At 45.6% G+C, this 18,109-nt stretch overlaps 1 protein-coding gene across 1 annotated transcript; it reads left to right on the top strand.

Annotated features, from left to right (window-relative positions):
- Window positions 1–296: 296 nt before the first annotated feature.
- Window positions 297–662, top strand: LOC124669464 (FCS-Like Zinc finger 1-like). Its single transcript, XM_047206074.1, has one exon. The coding sequence runs from the start codon at window positions 369–371 to the stop codon at window positions 660–662; it is 294 nt and encodes a 97-aa protein (XP_047062030.1). The 5' UTR covers window positions 297–368.
- The last annotated feature ends 17,447 nt before the right edge of the window (window positions 663–18,109 follow it).

An 18,109-nucleotide genomic window follows, 5' to 3' on the forward strand; every position in this document is an offset into this window, starting at 1 on the left:
CATGCCAAAATAAATAAATAGATATTATATTCACGTGTGAGACATATGTAGCCCGTGCGATGCACGGGTTAATGACTAGTTCTACTAATGAGTTTTTACCCGTTAGACACGCGGGTACAGTTGCCATCCCTCCCACTCCCTTAATCCATGGCTTGCCCTGCCCGGCGAGCGGTATTGGCCGACCCGTGGGCCGGCTGAACTGCGCACAGCAGAACAGTTTTCCGATGCCTTGCCGCACCATATATACTCAAACCTTCCCGTTCTACGAACTCAACTCCCTCTCTTCCTAACCGCACAAAAGCATCAAACGCACAAGAAAGCTTAGGCTCAGCTCAGCTCGCCTTGTTCGGAAGCCACCCGCATATACCATGGCGGCATCAATAGCCTGCTCTTTCTTCTTCTTCGACACCGAGCGGCTCGCCGAGGCCGGCATGCCGGCGCTGGACGCCTGCGCGCTCTGCACCAAGCCGCTGGCCCGCGACAGCGACATCTTCATGTACAGAGGGGACACCCCGTTCTGCAGCGAAGAGTGCCGCGACGAGCAGATGCAGCTCGACGCCGTCCGCGACAGGCAAGCCGCCCGGCGACTGCGGCAGTACGCTTCGGGTACGGAGGCACGGCGCGGGCACCAGGAGTCCCGGAAGGTGTCCGTCGTGAGTTGACCGGCCGGCGAAGCCCGTGGCCGGCCGCCGGCCGCGTAGAGGTTAGCTTGAACCAACGGGGGTCTAAAGAATCACCGATCTGACGAGATGACAGATGAGGGAGCTTGACTGATCTCTCCGGTAATTTCTTCCGAGCCCTAGATTCAGTGAAGGATCTCGGAAGTTCTTGTGCTGAGGCTCTGGCCAGACTCCGATCCTTCTCTTGGCTCCCCTTTTCGCCTCTTTGTGTGTGCGCTGCTTGAGGGCTTGAGGCTCATATGTAAATTGAAACCATTTGGAAAGCTTTATGTCTACACTTTTTTTTTTTTGCGAAAGATGATGACTTGTCTGAGATTTATGTTTTCCGATCACTGCTGATCTGTCGATCACTGAATCTAGGCACTGTGGCCCGGAATCTCGCAAACAATCATACAAACTTGAACGAGAGTTCAAAAAAGAATGGTACAACTCCGCTTGGATAAGTGTAGATCATACGGCCAAGAAAGAAAAACCCTGATGACGTTTCGTTATGAATCATACAGCCGGGCGATCTTGTAGATCCCGACAGGCAGAAACAGGGAATGGACTTGCGCAAGATTCCATAGTTTTGGAACTTGGTTATGCTTGTAATCAATGGTGAAAGATAAGGCTGAAACGATTAGCTAAGAATTCGCATAAAATTCCTCTGTGTTATTGTTGATGAGATCATGTCGCATGGCAATTTCCTTCTTCTCCGTTAGATTAGATCAGCATGAGTGGGACATAACTCCACTTCTGGTATTTTGGCCCACGCATGCACGAATAGTTCTCTACTTTCTGAGGACCGATTCCATTCCTTTATTACCAGTAGGCGACAATTCTTTCGGTTTGCTTAGTTGTAACTCTCTTTTTTAGATAACAGGCAATTTGCCCGATTTTAAATTAATAAAGCCATACGGTGACAATTCAGATTATACACCGCTGGGCATACAGCTTCGCTAAACACTAGAAGAAGAGTCAAAGTTCAACAAAACAAGGTAAAAACACAGCCAAGCGCAAAGATAGATTGGCATGACGGCTTCTCCGCGCACCCAGTCCCAACATCAAGGCACGGTCTACTTCCTCACGACGCCGCCTGATAAGGACCAAAGGTTTCCCGATCTTTCACGATGCACCTTGTTGATCCATAGGACCGATAGATCTTGAACTCCCTCGACAGATTCAAGGATACTCAAGCACATATGATCACCCTTGACAGACTCAAGAACTCTCACACCTTTATTGGATAACCGGACGAACGTCCAAGACGCCGTCACGCACGCCGATCCCATAGGGACGGTGATAGTATGAACTCAAAGTTCTACATATTCTGGATTCAATCTAAAAACTCCCCTAACCCTAGCCGCCCCACCTCCTTATATGAGGGGTAAGGTGGCCAGCCAGCCCCTATTGGGCTAGGGCGCCCCACTATGGGCCTAACCCTAGTTTGACTCAGACAGGCCCAAGTCAAACAGACACAACTTAAAACCCAAGATGACCCACCACATGACATGGCTACATTATTCCCTAATAATAACACTACGATATAATAATGGTACAACCTTAGACTTAATCCTCGTATCAGTGGCTGTCCTAGTGTACCAGGCCTGGATATCCATATCATCCTCCCCTTCTTCAAGAAGCGTTGTCCCCAACGCGTGAGGGTCTGCTAGAAAAGGGTGGCGTTAGATAAGCAACATCGCCGGTCTTCATCCCCAAGCCTCGCCAGTCTTTCACACCACATCCTCCCTCTCGACTAGCTTGACTTGTCCTTGGCGCCATTTGGTCTTCGACGCCATCAACCTGATTGAAGACACAAGTATCCTTCCAAACGCAACTGAAGTGCACCATACATACCACCCAAAAGAAAACAGAACAAATTCATGTCCGCCTTGGATCCAAATAAGTTGAAAACACGTGAGTATGCACCCTTCGGAAACACCAATGTCTTCCTCCTTGAAGAGCAAAATTTCTTCCACTCCACGACGAACAAAACTGCAGCAGCATAAGCGGTGCCGCAGGTCTGGACGCCTGTACTGCCGGACTGCATGCCTGGAACGGTCGGCCTGGGGCCCGGTACGACAGGCCTGAACGTTGGTCCAACCAGCCTGGTGCCCGGTCTGACCGGCCTTGTTGCCGGCCCAACCGGCCTGTGACCCGGTCTGCCGGCCTGTGGGTCGGGTGAGCCGCCGCTGCTCCCTGGACCCGCCCCGGTTGGCACTGGTGTTGGACCCGGTTTGGGCCGGCCAGCTCGGCCTGGAAGCCGGTCCAACCGGACATAGCGCCAGAACCGCCGGTTTGGGGGCTGGTCTGTCGGCCAAGTGACCGGACCTTCCCGGCTGTAGAGCCGGTCAACCGGATCTGGTGCCGGCCGCCGGACGGAAACCACCTGTTCCACGCAATTTTTCCTGCCGCAACACAGTTTTCCGATGAAAACCTGTCGTGGCAGAGCTTCAGCAGCACTATTCCTTCCTCTCTCTTGCCGACACCACCTCCTCCGCATGAACGAAGGCCTCTGGAACTTGACTCTTCCGCCCACTTCCTCCTCCTTGATCTTCACCAACAGCATGGCGGCGACGTACCCAATGGTAGCCACAACAATCGAGCAGAAACAACTGAGCAGCAAACCAATCTGCATCGTGATCAACCTAGCAATCTGATACCACATGATTAGGACCAAAGGTTTCCCGATCTTTCACGATGCACCTTGATGATCCATAGGACCGATAGATCTTGAACTCCCTTGACAGATTCAAGGATACTCAAGCACATATGATTACTCTTGACAGACTCAAGAACTCTCACACCTTTATTGGATAACAGGACGAATGTCCGAGACGCCGTCACACACGCCGATCCCATAGGGTCGGAGATATCTTGAACTCGAGGTTCTACATGATCTGAATCAAAACTAGCGTACAGCTCCCTTAGCTCGCGTGCCATCCAGCTTAGCCCCTCCTTTTCTCTTGCCTTGAACTTTAGGCTCCACAGCTGCAAAAATATGATGCTTTTGTAAATAATGTCAGCTGGGTTAGAGATAGTTTTCTTTTCCATCGCAAGTTTATTGCGCGTATTCCACAGGGCCCAGGATTGGGCCAAGAACAAGACCCACAACAGCCGCCGCGAGTACCCCGAGAAAATAGACAGAATGGCATGGAATTGTGCAAAGTTAGCGGGTCACCAGTTGCACCCTAGCAGCTGGCGCGTAACAGACCAAATAAATGAAACCAATGAGCAGGAAAAGAAAATGTGTCTGGCATCCTCCGGGGAACCACAGAGGGCACAAAGGCCATTGGAAGGCCCATGTTTGGTCAGGATCTGCTGTCCCGAAGGCAACTTATCTAGAGCTAGCTGCCAGGAGAAAATCTTGATTTTTAGCGGGACTTTAGCTTCCCACATATCCTTATAATGAGCTACCGTCGTGCCTTGAGAGAGTTTGGCATACATAGATTTGATAGAGTAACTTCCAGATTGTTCCAGGTGCCAAGACACCTTGTCTTGCCCTGTTCTGAGGAGCACCTGTGCCATCATCCCGTCAAGCTCACCCCACTGCCGCATGCCATCCTGGTCGAGCGATCGTCGAAAACGAAACTACAGGGAGTGTTGATGTAACACATCTGCCACAAAATATCTTGATTGTCGCAGATGGCAAACAGCAAAGGGAAGGACTCCATGAGGGGAGCACTCCCAATCCACCAGTCCATCCAGAAGTTGGTTCTAACTCCGTCTCGCACCTCGTGCTTGGCTCCCACTTTAAAAAAATGCTTGATTTTATGCAGGCTTTTCCAAAATTGAGACCCCCCTTGGCCTGATCCCGAAAACAGGTCCGAGGCGTCCGCATACTTTGCATGAACAATACGAGCCCAGATAGTGTCTTCCTCTTGGTAAAGTCTCCAGACCCATTTCAGTAGAAGTGCTAGGTTCATTTTGTTTGTATTGAGCAGTCCCAGACCCCCAACTTCTTTGGGTCGACAAAACGTTGGCCAATTAACCAGGTGATACTTTCTCTTTGGTCCCGCACCTTCCCAGTAAAACTTGGATCGATGAGAGTCGAACCTCGCATGAATCCCATCATGGAGGAGGAACAGTCCCATCGCAAAGATTGGCAAGTTATCTAGGCAATCATTAGAAAGAATGAGTCATCCCCCTGAAGACATCAATCTTTCCAACCACGGTTCTATCTTAGCCGCAAGCTTCCGTACCAAGAATAGCCACTGATCAAGGGTCAATTTCCTATCAGATATAGGTAAACCCAGGTAGGTGAAAGGGAAGCTACCGAGTTTGCAGTTCGGCTTGTTAGCAATGGAAGTTCGCTTGTTGTTTCACTGTCCGAGCACAAACACCTCGCTCTTGTGGTAGTTGATTTTGAGCCCTGACATATCTTCAGAGCACATAAGGAGGAACTTGAGGTTCGCAATATCCTCGTCCGATCCCTGGATGAGGATGAGCGTGTTATCCGCGTACTGAAGGTGAGTAATTCCTCCCGGCAGAAGGTGTGGAACTAACCCATGGATGTGTCCTGCCGCTGCTGCGGCTGATAGAATCCCAAAGAGCGCTTCGCCGATGAAGTTAAAGAGAAGGGGAGAGAGGGGGTCTCCCTGTCGAACCCCTCTCTTGTTCCGAAAAAATGGCCCCACCTCTCCATTGATAGAGATAGCAGTTTGCCCCCCAGAGACAAGTTGCAAGATCATGTGAATGTATCCCTCATCAAAACCCTTGCAACGTAGGACTTCCCCCAAGAAATCCCAGTTGACACGACCATAAGCCTTCTCGAAGTCTAGTTTGAGGAGCACTCCACTATGCTTTCTCTTCCAGATGTCGTGTATGATTTCCATGAGTGCCAACGGACCGTCAAGGATGTTTCTGCCCTTGATAAATGTTGTTTGATTCGGGGATAGGATCTTGTTTGCTATAGGGTCAAGTTTGGAGGCGTAAGCTTTGGAGATGATTTTGAAAATTACATTGATCAGGGCAATCGGTCTGTACTGTGAGATTTGGTCCGCCCCAGGGACCTTCGGAATGAGGGAGAGGATCCCAAAGTTCAGCCTAGATATGTCGATGCGCCCCAGTACAAAGTCATTGAGGATGTCCAGAATACCATGTTTCACTTGAGGCCAAAAGTGCTTGAAGAAAGCAACAGGGAAACCGTCTGGACCCGGGGCGGTGTCTGTCTTCATCTCCTTGACTATGGACTCAAGCTCTGATTCAGAGAAGGTGCAAGCCAAACCCACATTTTCCTCATCTGAGACCCGATCATCCCCTTCCCATGTGGATGACGCACATGCCCTTGGGGTTGATGAACGAAGCAGGTTCCTATAGAACTCGTACACGTGACGTTGAATGAGTTTTGGGTCCGTGATTGTTCCATTGTCAATGATGAGCGCAGAGATATTACATTTTCTTCTTCTCCCGTTAGCCACCGCATGAAAATATGTTGTGTTCGCATCTCCATGTATAGCCCACCTGACTCTGCCGCGCTGCCGCCAATGTTCCTCTTCCACCCTGTAGATGTGTAGGACCTCCTCCTCCAAGTGATACCTTGATGCCCAAGCATCCTCGTCCAGGCCAGTGGCTTCTGCCAGTTACGTCAAGTTGGGCAATTTGAGTCAACAAAGCAGTTTTTGTGGCCTTGGTATCCCTGCCAAGGTTCTGGTTCCAGCCCCTCAAGTATTGCCTTAGCCCCGCAGAATGAAGCTCCACCAGTCGATAATGTCTCGATCACCCACCTTGGTCAGCAACCTCTCCTAGGTTAGCTGCACCAGGTTAGTTGTAACTCTAAATCAGCAGAAGTCACGATGTGAATTAACGGACATGAAAACTTTCCTTCCTTTATAAAACAACTTGTAGCTGTAAAAACTGAGTTGTAACCTACCCTGCAACTCACAGAACACATGAACCATCATGCACATCTAGTTCTCCGGTATTTCCAGAACTAGCTAAGCAAAAGCGAATGTTGGCGATTTACACAAAAATAACCCTTTGCTGCAACTATAGCACAGACTGACCCTCCGGCCAAACTATTTCACCCATCTAACCCTTTTGTGTGGCGCCCCTCACATCGGCGCCACACCTCACTGTGTGGCGCCCATGCGGACGGCGCCACTCCCCCAGCCGACGTGGCGTCCTCGACGCTGAGTTGTGCGCCGATCTGATGTGGCGACATGTATGGCGCCGCTCCCATCGGCGCCACACATGCACTTATAATTGCCCAGCACCTACTGTAAGACAATTCTCCTGGGACTTAGCCATTTTGGCGATGCTGTTTATGTGGCGCCGACGCCACGGGCGCCACACAGTGAGGTGTGGCGCCGGTGCCACAGGCGCCACACCAACACCCTCGCCAAGACGGCTAAGGACTAAACTTCCGGAGCCCCTGGATGTTTTCGACATATAAGTTGCTATGGTTAAACACATGCATACATGAGGCTATCAATTTCAACACATAGAGTATAATTTAGATTCCACCAACCAACATTTCAAATCTAGTTTCCATGTATAGGGTTCATGTAAAAATCTAGCAAGATCTATGAAATTAGTGGATGAATGGGAAGGATTCGAAGGGGATTACCTTGAGGAATGATGGGGAACGATTTGGCCGGTCAGATCTGACGAATTCGTGGCCGATTTGGTGGGGGGGAGGAGAAGCGGCCGGCGGCGGCGGTTCCTTGCTTGCAGAGAAGAAAAAAAGAGAGAAGAAGAAAAGGGTCGGGCTCGAGTGGGCGCGGGCGCGCGCCACACATAAGTGGATGTGTGGCACCCTTCCGAGCGGCGCCACAGTTTCACCGTGTGGCGCCGATGTGAGCGGCGCCACGTCAGATCGGCGCACAGCTCAGCGTCGAGGACGCCATGTCGGCTGGGAGAGTGGCGCCGCCCGCATGGGCGCCACACAGTGAGGTGTGACACCGATATAAGGGGCGCCACACAAAAAGGTTAGACGGATGAAATAGTTTCTCCGGAGGATCAGTCTATGCTATAGTTGCTGCAAAGGGTTATTTGTGTGTAAATCGCCGCGAATGTTAATGAACTTTTCGTTGCACTGGTTTCGATTGTAGTACAATATACTACTCCAGTAGGGCTAGGATCGAGGCAGAACAAACGGTCCAGGAGAGACACACGTCACGGCCTGGCTGGATCCGACTAACGCATGAGCCTGGCATGTGTCAGACAACCAGCCGGCAATGGACGGTCGGCCACCGTCCACGTCCACGCCTTACTCGTGCAACGGTGTTCCGGCCGGCCGCACTCGTGCGTGTCGCCGGACATGCACGTCGAGTTAACCGCATGCTTCCAAGCCGTCATCGATTGTGCTACGGACTCCGCAATTGTGAAAACGTTGGTATTTGTTTATCCCATTGGAGTAATATACGAGCAAGTTTAATAGTATAGCCAGCTGCTGGCTATAAGCCATGTGCCATGTCATTTGTAGCTAATATAGAGTCAACATGTATAATAGTGAGCTATAATCTTGTACTACTTTATCAATGGATGGCCCACATTTCACTCTCACAAAGTGTCTAGGAAGACGCTAGCTGTAGCATTACTGCATGTGAGCCTCACTCATCTTCTCTCTCCTCCTCTCTCTCCTCCAACTAAGCATGAATATATTATTTTAACCCTTATAGCCAGCTGACTAGAACTTATTATACTTGCTCGACTACGGAGTATACTATAGCCAGTAACCTTGCAACAAGGCGACAGTGCTTCAGCGTGAAGCTTCATCTATAAAAACCAGGGCACGAATCTCAGCAAAGCTAGCTTCCCGGAAAGAGGCCACGCCGGTCCATCGGCTCTCCAATTCTCTCCGTCTACGTAGTAAATTAATCAATGGCCAAGTTACTGTAGTTAAACCAGGAGACGATTGGACGAGAAGCTAGCTTAGGAAAGCTAACCTTGATTCCTAAACCATGCAAAGGTTTGTTGCGTCTCCCCCAAGCCAAAAGCGCATCGCATCCACGAGCCATGATCGTAAAGCACAAGCCTGTGGCCGGTGATCGCATGCTACGTGTTGCAACCCGGAAGACGGAAATCCGCCAAGGCGTCAGACGTGTCATCGGCTGTATCACGGTTCCCAATGCGGTATGTACATGGCGGGCACGGTGCGCCAACACGACCCATGCATGATTCCCGTCCGGCCACAGAAAAGAGAAAAGCTACCGGCTAGTTTATTCGATCCTGGTCCATCATGTTATATGGCCACTGTTTCTGGTCTACGCCTAACCATGCATGTGGCGTGTGTTGCGACCTCATACGTACGTGGACCGAAAGGCGCCTATGATTAGTGTCAGTACTGTGGCAGCGCAGCTCTAGTTTAACCCAAAGTTGTAGAGAGGCTGTCTGGTGTAGGTGCATTCAAGCACATCATGGACTCCGTCCAGGTGCGGCGATTGCTGGAACAGCAGCAGCAGCATCGCAGCAAGGTGTGTGTACGTGTGTGTAAAAAATCAGGGTTAATTGCTGTGTAAGTAGCTGCACGTTGATGTAAGCCGGCCGATCGGTACACGTGTGACGGTTGGGATCTAGTACAAGCAAGATGCATGCATGTGAGGCTCATGGTCTCCTCGTCAGCCATGACACGTACGTACAAATCTGTTCGTGTCTGTGCCTTGGCTATACTACGTCGCTGGACGCAATGTGCAACAGCTCTTGTTTGTTTTCTTCGCGCTAGACTCTCTACGTTAATCAGACTCATCTATAACGGGCAAGGTCAACACCACCGAGAACCAACCTGTGTTGGAATGTAAGAATGTGCAGTGGCAACCCTATCTTATCATAGTTTAAATCTCAGATTTAATATTTCGATGTTTTATACGACCAAAATATTTTTTCAGTGAGACGTGACATTTCCATCAATAGCAAGACAACTGTGATTACTTTGATAGCCGCTGGCTTGGTTGAACAACAATTTGTTCGTTCCTTTCCGTGCCCTGTTGGCCAACCTAGGCATGGCCATTGCGTTGGTTGAACAATTAATTTATTCATTTCTTGGCCTTGTTCAATAACCACCATGCTTCCAATAATGCTACATCTAAGAAATTAGAGTTTTACAGGAGAGGTGGAGAAAGTCAGCTAGTGCACATCTTTTTTTTTTCTAGTGATTTTAGGGACTGTAATCAATAGTTGATCTCCACATTATCTAGTCAATCAAACTCCGTAACAAAAATTTCTAGAAGTATAGCATTATTGGCGTGCTTCCGTGCCCAAAGTTATTTGGAACTGGATGTTTAGTTTATAAGGCATGCATGTAGTTTAAAGAAAAAACTGACAACTAGTTTTGTCGGTAAAATAAAATTATATCATGAAAAACTTTTTTAAAAAATAAATTTATTGAAATATCTTTTATGCAACATATCTCATATTTATTGACCAAACTAGAAGTCTAGATTTTCCTTAAACTACGTGTATGTCTTATAGACGGAGAAAGTAGTGTCCTTGCCTAAACAACTTTTTTTAACAATAAAATATATATTTGTTGTAACAAATAGTACATGGTAGGACATATTAGTTTTCTCCAACTATTACAATGTAAAATTTAAAAGAAGCGATCAAATCTTCGAGTTTTTTTCTTCTTCCACGACACAATCTTGTACATGGTAGAGCTAAAAAAATGACACAATCCTGTATTTTTCTGACGGTTGCTCGCGAGAGAACCAAACCATAGACATGCAAACACCAACGAACATACTCATAGAATAATATTTGAGACGCAATTTCAAGCTATGTGCACACGTACAACCATTAAAGTAGTTAATTTACATCGGCAAGAATATCAACACTAGTATACCAGGAAAAATAACATAACAATTTGGTCGACGGGGTTCGAATCACCGAGGACGTAGCAGTCGTGATAATTCCCCTCGCGGCAACCATGTGAAAAGATCCAAAATCGATCTGGAGAAGCAAGATTTAGAGACCCATACCTAGAGAATTGTAATCTTCCAACACCACCATTAACGTCTGAAAGGAGATCGAATGATCGATGATAAGTTATTGTAGACTATGCTTGAAGTGGAGGGCAAAAAGAAGACTGGCTGCCATGACCTTTATCTAATCTATTCAAAACATTGCTTTTATTAAAAACATCATGCATAAATCGGGTTCTCCACCCTCCTGATGATCAAAGGAAGGAGAACCGATCTATGAAGGAGGAGAGGTGGAGAGGACTAAGGTTGGAGGCTGCGCTATGTTTCACGATGGGGACATCTTGGCCCCTTGTGTTGTTATACTAAGTTCCTTTACGTTGTCTAAACACATATTCCCTCTTTGTCAATGCTAAGTTGGTAACAACTGCATAAAGCTAGTATGGCAACATTGACTATGTCAGATAACAGCAAACAGAATTCTTTCATGTTCGTGCCGGGTGGTTGAGAGTCTAGACACTGAATCCACGGTTTCAGGACTAGAATTCTTCTCGTAGTTGTTAACGCGAAAATCTTAGAGATGGCCGGCCAGCCGGGTGGACTTTCGTTCCTTATTGCAGGGGCTACCCAAAACTCTGGCTCACCCATTCCAATTTGTTTTCCCTGCACGAATCTTTATGGACGCGCGACACTTGGATTCTTTCGAGTATAGTTCATTTTTTACGTGTATGATAAGAAGAGACGACATATACTTAATTATGTACTTGTCCCATTTCCCTATGCTCGTATACAATGTTGAATCGGTGCTAATACGTCGTGTCATGCTTAATTATGTGGCTGATATTCGTATGAAATGTTCTTATTCCTTTTCCTCTTCGTTTCTAGAGAATACATTTAGATTCGTTTCTGCCCAATCTAAGAATCTCTCCTGGTCATCCATGACTCAGGCAAACCTGCATTGTTCTCTGTGTTTCTTCTATATAATGTACTTTTTTTTAATTCCTGGAGAGGAATCTAGTTATTCTAGTGATGTGCAATCAAATAATCGATGCAACTGTTGAGTCGAATAGTCATCGATGTTAAATTATTTGTCTGACCAGGCTAAGTCAAGCGTGACTGTATGCAGCCAGCAATTATTTCCATCACATTACGGTTCTATAGTTGACCCAAGAAAGCAGCCGCTTTCCATGTCTTTGGACCAGTGATCTCTGATATTTTCAATTTCACCGATCGAGCTAGGATGAAATAATAGTCCGTTACATTTGACTTACTTTCTGCCCTCATTGGCAACGCCTTGTCCTGTTTCCATTTACACAAGCATATTTAGATATTTGTTTAGTCCTAACAAGTGAGCTGAAAACTGTGTTAAAAAAGTGTAATCAAGTCACACGTTGAAGCAGACAAGAGCAGCACGGGGCAACGGGGTCGAGCTACTATGGATGACAGCCGTCTATGCACGAATCGAAGAAGCCAGGTCCCAGCAGAAAACTCCACAATGTCGACACTCTGCATTTGGCACCTTTTCCTGAGGTGAACATGAATCTCTGGACTCGTGACAGCACCGCCAATACGAACGAGGCAACAGTGAAATCATCAAAGAAAAAAGGGATTAAACGACACGCCCACGGTACTGCGTGTTGCGCCCACTGGTGCTCCGTCAGACACGGCTGAAAACGACTGGCAGCAAAATATGTATCCGTCAAGCTTGGCGATGAAAATGATACCACCACCGATGTCTCTTTCGTCCCATACAAAAATATTACGGGAGCAAGAAAATTAGTACCTGCTGAAATAAAGGAGCCATTTTTATTTCCGTTATTTAAAAGGAACCGTTTTATTATTCGGTGAGTGAAGTAAGCTTGCAAGAGATTTTAGTTTGTGTGGGGGAGGTAGCAAGGAAAAATTGACCAAGCAGTTGATACCGCTAAGTTAAATAATGTCGAATAATTGAGATCGTTAACATGAGAACCTGGCTACCCCCACCTGATATTGTAGGTGGTTTGATGACTCGGAACTGCTCCGGATTTCCAATTTAAATGTGATGATTGGTACTACTCCCTCTCTTGCAGTTTATTAGGCGGGTGCGTACCCCTAAGTCGCAAATTTAAGCAAGTTAGCATTAGTTATATATTATAAAAATTATATTATTAGAAAGTTTAGATGTTCTATTTTTTAATGATATAATTTTCGCATTATATAATTTAAATTATATAGATCAAATTAGCGACCTAGGGATACAGAGAAGACTAGTAAATTAAGACGGAGGGAATATATACTATTCATAGGGAGTTAATTGTGAGTGGTTCTTTTTAAATGCGGGAGGCCAGTGTATTGGGTGTCAAAGAAAGCGGCCCCATTGATAGGGCCATACTGTATCCATGATTTGTGAGCACTCCTACAGTCCTTGAACATTCATGGCATCACTTGACTACTTACTCATAAATATGGCGGGTTGTAAAACAAGATAATGCTATGCTAACTTTTATTATATGTTAGTACTGCGTTTGACATGTATTCATTGATATGGTCATCACGTCCTAACATACAAATAATGCAATATATACGTCTATTATTCCTCTAAGTAAGGATACTACCACATACCTAGAATTTAAGTGGATGACTACTACCTCAAACAAAGGAGGTCATCTTTTTCTACCACTACATGAACAAAACACACCATATCTCATTCTCCTTAGCGAGGGAAACATAGAAATGTATTAAACCATAGTAGTTACCAAATTTTATGTCGCTGTCCAGTTTCTACTACCAGTTTACTTCCACTAATTATACACATCTTTCCCCGCTTGCGTCCTATCACACTAGTTTGATCAGATCATGTAAACGTAAATAGGGTAATAATTTGCAGCTCAAATACAACAAACACAATTTGAAAATATGCATCTCATAACTTATCTCATAAACGAAAGATCAACCATACGAATTACATCTATAATGTGGTAATCATGTGAAGCAGCTCATACGGATTAATAAAGTGATAACACATAGAGACAGATATAGCAAACTACTGCCATAAATCAATAGTTAATAGGTGTACCACTTACTTCTCATAATGGTGGCATTAAACGTTGGATAAGCCAGAGGAGCATCCGGTGGTGAGTCTAGAAGTTGCTAATACAAGGATATATAGGTGGTCTTAGGTCAATACGGAAGCATGGGCGAACGAATAGAGGCAATTGAAAGATGGAGAGGCCAGAACCATGGAGGGGTCTAGGCCTCTAGAATATTTTCTATGTGCAGTTGTTGTTAGGGTATAATTTAGTTTTATGCCTTGCAAATCTTACACATGCTTGGTTGTGCGTTGTCAACTCACCTCGACCCTAGCGCTTTATCCAGGTCAGCGATCTTGTGTCAGATCACGTTTTGACCATCGAATCACATCGTCTTACACCTCCATGCCCGTTTGGGCTATTAACTCTCATCCTACACCTTCACCCTGTCGCACATCTCGGGTCGACGAACCCACCAAGGCCGGTCCAAGTTTAATTCGAACCCAAGGGAAAATAAAATAACTTTAATCTGTACTAAACTTTTTTACTCTTTATGATTTATTTTTTGTATACTACAATATTAAATAGTACTATAGTTTTTATACTAGTTACTTGGAATATTTAAATATATCGAAATCTTCCTAAAAGGCTATAGCGGCTTGATTAGGTTGTAAGTAAATGGATTGCCCCGCTATAGGAGATTTGGAGGGTTGTCGGTTTTCTACAGCCTATAAAACATATGTTGTAATATTCATTGTTATACATTTGTATTGAAAGATTTCAAATAAAGTTCCTTTGCTAATATTAGACCGTCTTATATAAGAAAAGTTCTTTCTTGAATTATGTTAATACAATTTCATAATTCATGCAGTATATACATATTTGTGTTAAAAATCTCTAAAGAGCACGACCTAATAAATATCTTACTAGTGTTATGTCTAGTACTAAAGAAGTATTATAATTTCTAAGGAGTATTATAACTAGGTAAGTAGGTAACCATATTACAGAAACATCTTGGAACGAGTTAAAGCATTGGAAGAACACCAGTTAAACCATATTACATTGTTCTAATTCGTGTCATTACTAAGTTCACAACCTCTGAATGCTACTTTTGTTTTGACAACATAGATTATATATAGTTATCCACAATGAACAAAAAAATAGTGTGGGTTATATTACGTTTGCAGACATATAGTTCAGTTAATTATAATCATACATGAAACACCATGGTAGAAATCTAGTTGGTACGTATTTCAGTACAACATAACACGACATCACCCATCTTAAAACCCAATTCAGCACTATGTACGTTGTGCTGGGAGATCCAAAATATCTCATGTGTTTCCAACAAAGAGTAGATGATTCTATGCCACTTGTCTCGTGCCTAGATCTCAGGTTAGAATTGCTACCAATCCAAATAGATCACTTGTTTGTTGAGCTGTTGTTGAGTAGTTCCCGGCAACTATAGATACTCCTGATGCAATGCAATCATCCACCAGTTGCATTAGCACACACTTCATACGTACGTTCTCTACTTGGCGAGTTGCATGGCGCGCCTGAAAAAGTAACACGCCAACGACAACACATCGCACACGATACGTGTAACATCTGACTACAAGATTAGCCGCAATTTGGTTTCATCTTTCTACTAAACTAATTAAGCTTAGCCGCAATTTGCAGCCCCGGCCGTGGTTTGAATCCCATCGAGCAGGATTGTCGTCAAATCAAGCAGCGGCCGTACCTACCGCGCCCCTGTTTTCGTTTTTCTATTGGCCGGTTTAGTTTACATTACGAGGGATTCATGGAGCCAACCACTGCTCATTTCGCTTGAGAAAAACCAAAGGAATGGTGGGAAAAAAGAATCAAATTGGGGAATAAATGAATAAACATCGATCGAACAGTTGGTTGGGCAGTGCTGATTCATGATTCTCCTCGCAGCAATAGTGCCACTACTCCACCACCACGCGCCCATGTTTTGATTTCGTGCTCAGCGACCTGATTAGCAATCAAGGAGCACAGGACAACCATCTTATGTGCTTTTCAAATTGGTTAGAGCATCTCCAACAGGCGCGCTAAAAATCGGCGCGTGATACGTCTCCGACGTATCGATAATTTCTTATGTTCCATGCCATATTATTGATGATACCTACATGTTTTATGCACACTTTATGTCATATTCGTGCATTTTCTAGAACTAACCTATTAACAAGATGCCGAAGAGCCGATCTGTCGTTTTCTGCTGTTTTTGGTTTCAGAAATCCTAGTAACGAAATATTCTCGAAATTGGACGAAATCAAGACCCAGGGTCCTATTTTGCCACGAAGCTTCCAGAAGACCAAAGAGGAGTCGAAGTGGGGCCACGAGGGGCCGCCACTATAGGGCGGCGCGGCCCAGCCCTTGGCCGCGCCGACCTGTAGTGTGGGGCCCCCGTGTGGCCCCCACGTTGCCCTTCCGCCTACTTAAAGCCTCCGTCGCGAAACCCTGAGGCGAAGAACCACGATACGGAAAACCTTCCAGAGCCGCCGCCATCGCGAAGCCAAGATCTGGGGGACAGGAGTCTCTGTTCCGGCACGCCGCCGGAACGGGGAAGTGCCCCCGGAAGGCTTCTTCATCGACAACGCTGCCATCTCCACCGCCATCTTCATCAACGCTGCTGTCTCCCATGAGGAGGAAGTAGTTCTCCATCGAGGCTCGGGGCTGTACCGGTAGCTATGTGGTTCATCTCTCTCCTATGTACTTCAATACAATAATCTCATGAGCTGCCTTACATGATTGAGATTCATATGATGATGCTTGTAATCTAGATGTCGTTATGCTAGTCAAGTGAATTTTACTTATGTGATCTCCGGAGACTCCTTGTCCCACGTGTGTAAAGGTGACAAAGTGTGTGCACCGTGTGGGTCTCTTAGGCTATATTTCACAGAATACTTATTCACCGTTATGAATGGCATAGTGAAGTGCTTATTTATATCCCTTTATGATTGCAATGTATTTTGTATCACAATTTATCTATGTGCTACTCTAGCAATGTTATTAAATTAGTTTTATTCCTCCTGCACGGTGTAATGGTGACAGTGTGTGCATCCGTGTTAGTACTTGGTTTATGCTATGATTATGATCTCTTGTAGATTATGAAGTTAACTATTGCTATGATGGTATTGATGTGATCTATTCCTCCTACATAGTGTGAAGGTGACAAGTGTGCATACTATGTTAGTACTTGGTTTAGTCGAATTGATCTTTCATGCACTCTAAGGTTATTTAGATATGAACATTGAATTGTGGAGCTTGTTAACTCCGGCATTGAGGGTTCGTGTAATCCTACGCAATGTGTTCATCATCCAACAAGAGTGTAGAGTATGCATTTATCTATTCTGTTATGTGATCAATGTTGAGAGTGTCCACTAGCGAAAGTCTAATCCCTAGGCCTTGTTCCTAAATATCGCTATCGCTACTTGTTTTACTCGTTTTCTCTCGCAAACAATCATCTTCCACACAATACGATTAATCCTTTGTTACAGCAAGCCGGTGAGATTGACAACCTCACTCGTTTCGTTGGGGCAAAGTACTTTGGATTGTGTTGTGCAGGTTCCACGTTGGCGCCGGAATCCCTGGTGTTGCGCCGCACTACATCCCGCCGCCATCAACCTTCAACGTGCTTCTTGGCTCCTCCTGGTTCGATAAACCTTGGTTTCTTTCTGAGGGAAAACTTGCTGCTGTGCGCATCATACCTTCCTCTTGGGGTTCCCAACGAACGTGTGAGTTACACGCCATCAGCGCGCTAAAGCACGCTTTCGCCGCGCTGTAAACGGATGGCGTGCGCTGGACCGATATTTCCCCCGCCGGATGCTCCATTTTGCAACGCGCGTTGACGCGCTTAAACATCACCTCCGCCGGATGCTCCATTTTGCAGCGCGCAGCGCGGCGCAAACAACATACACACACAAGTATGCATCAAACAAGATCAAACAACCATATAAATTCACAAATAAAATGTACCATACAAATACAATAAATTGTTCATAACAAATACAACAAGTACATGAAATTGTCCACACCAATTACAACAAGTTTAGAGACCAACATACAACAATACAACATAGTTTTGAGACAATGCAACACATAGTTTTTCAACAAATACAACAAGTATGCAACTATTGTTGTCCATTCCAATTCCACCATTCTTCCATGAGATATTTTTGAAGCTCATCATGTGTGTCGTTGCAGCAAATGGCATGGTATGAGGCAATGAACCGGGCAATCCTATGTGTGTTCCTCCTCACTTGCACGGGAACCCCCATCAACTTGTAGTGGTTATGATCCACATCTTTCCCATGATCATCCTCTATAATCATGTTATGCATGATGACACAAGCGATAATGATATACCAAAGGCATTCTTGGTCCCGAAATATAGCCGATCATCTAACAATGGAAAATTGGGCTTGCAAAATCTCAAATGCTCTCTCTCTCTCTACATCTTTCCTAGCCGCATCTTGTGCATTGTAGAATTGGGTTTGCTTCTTACCTTTTGGTTGAATAATCGGCTTCACAAATGTTTGCCACCTTGGATAGATGCCGTCGG

The sequence above is a fragment of the Lolium rigidum genome, chromosome 7 (genome assembly GCF_022539505.1).
Source record: "Lolium rigidum isolate FL_2022 chromosome 7, APGP_CSIRO_Lrig_0.1, whole genome shotgun sequence".
In the NCBI taxonomy this organism is placed as follows: domain Eukaryota; kingdom Viridiplantae; phylum Streptophyta; class Magnoliopsida; order Poales; family Poaceae; genus Lolium; species Lolium rigidum.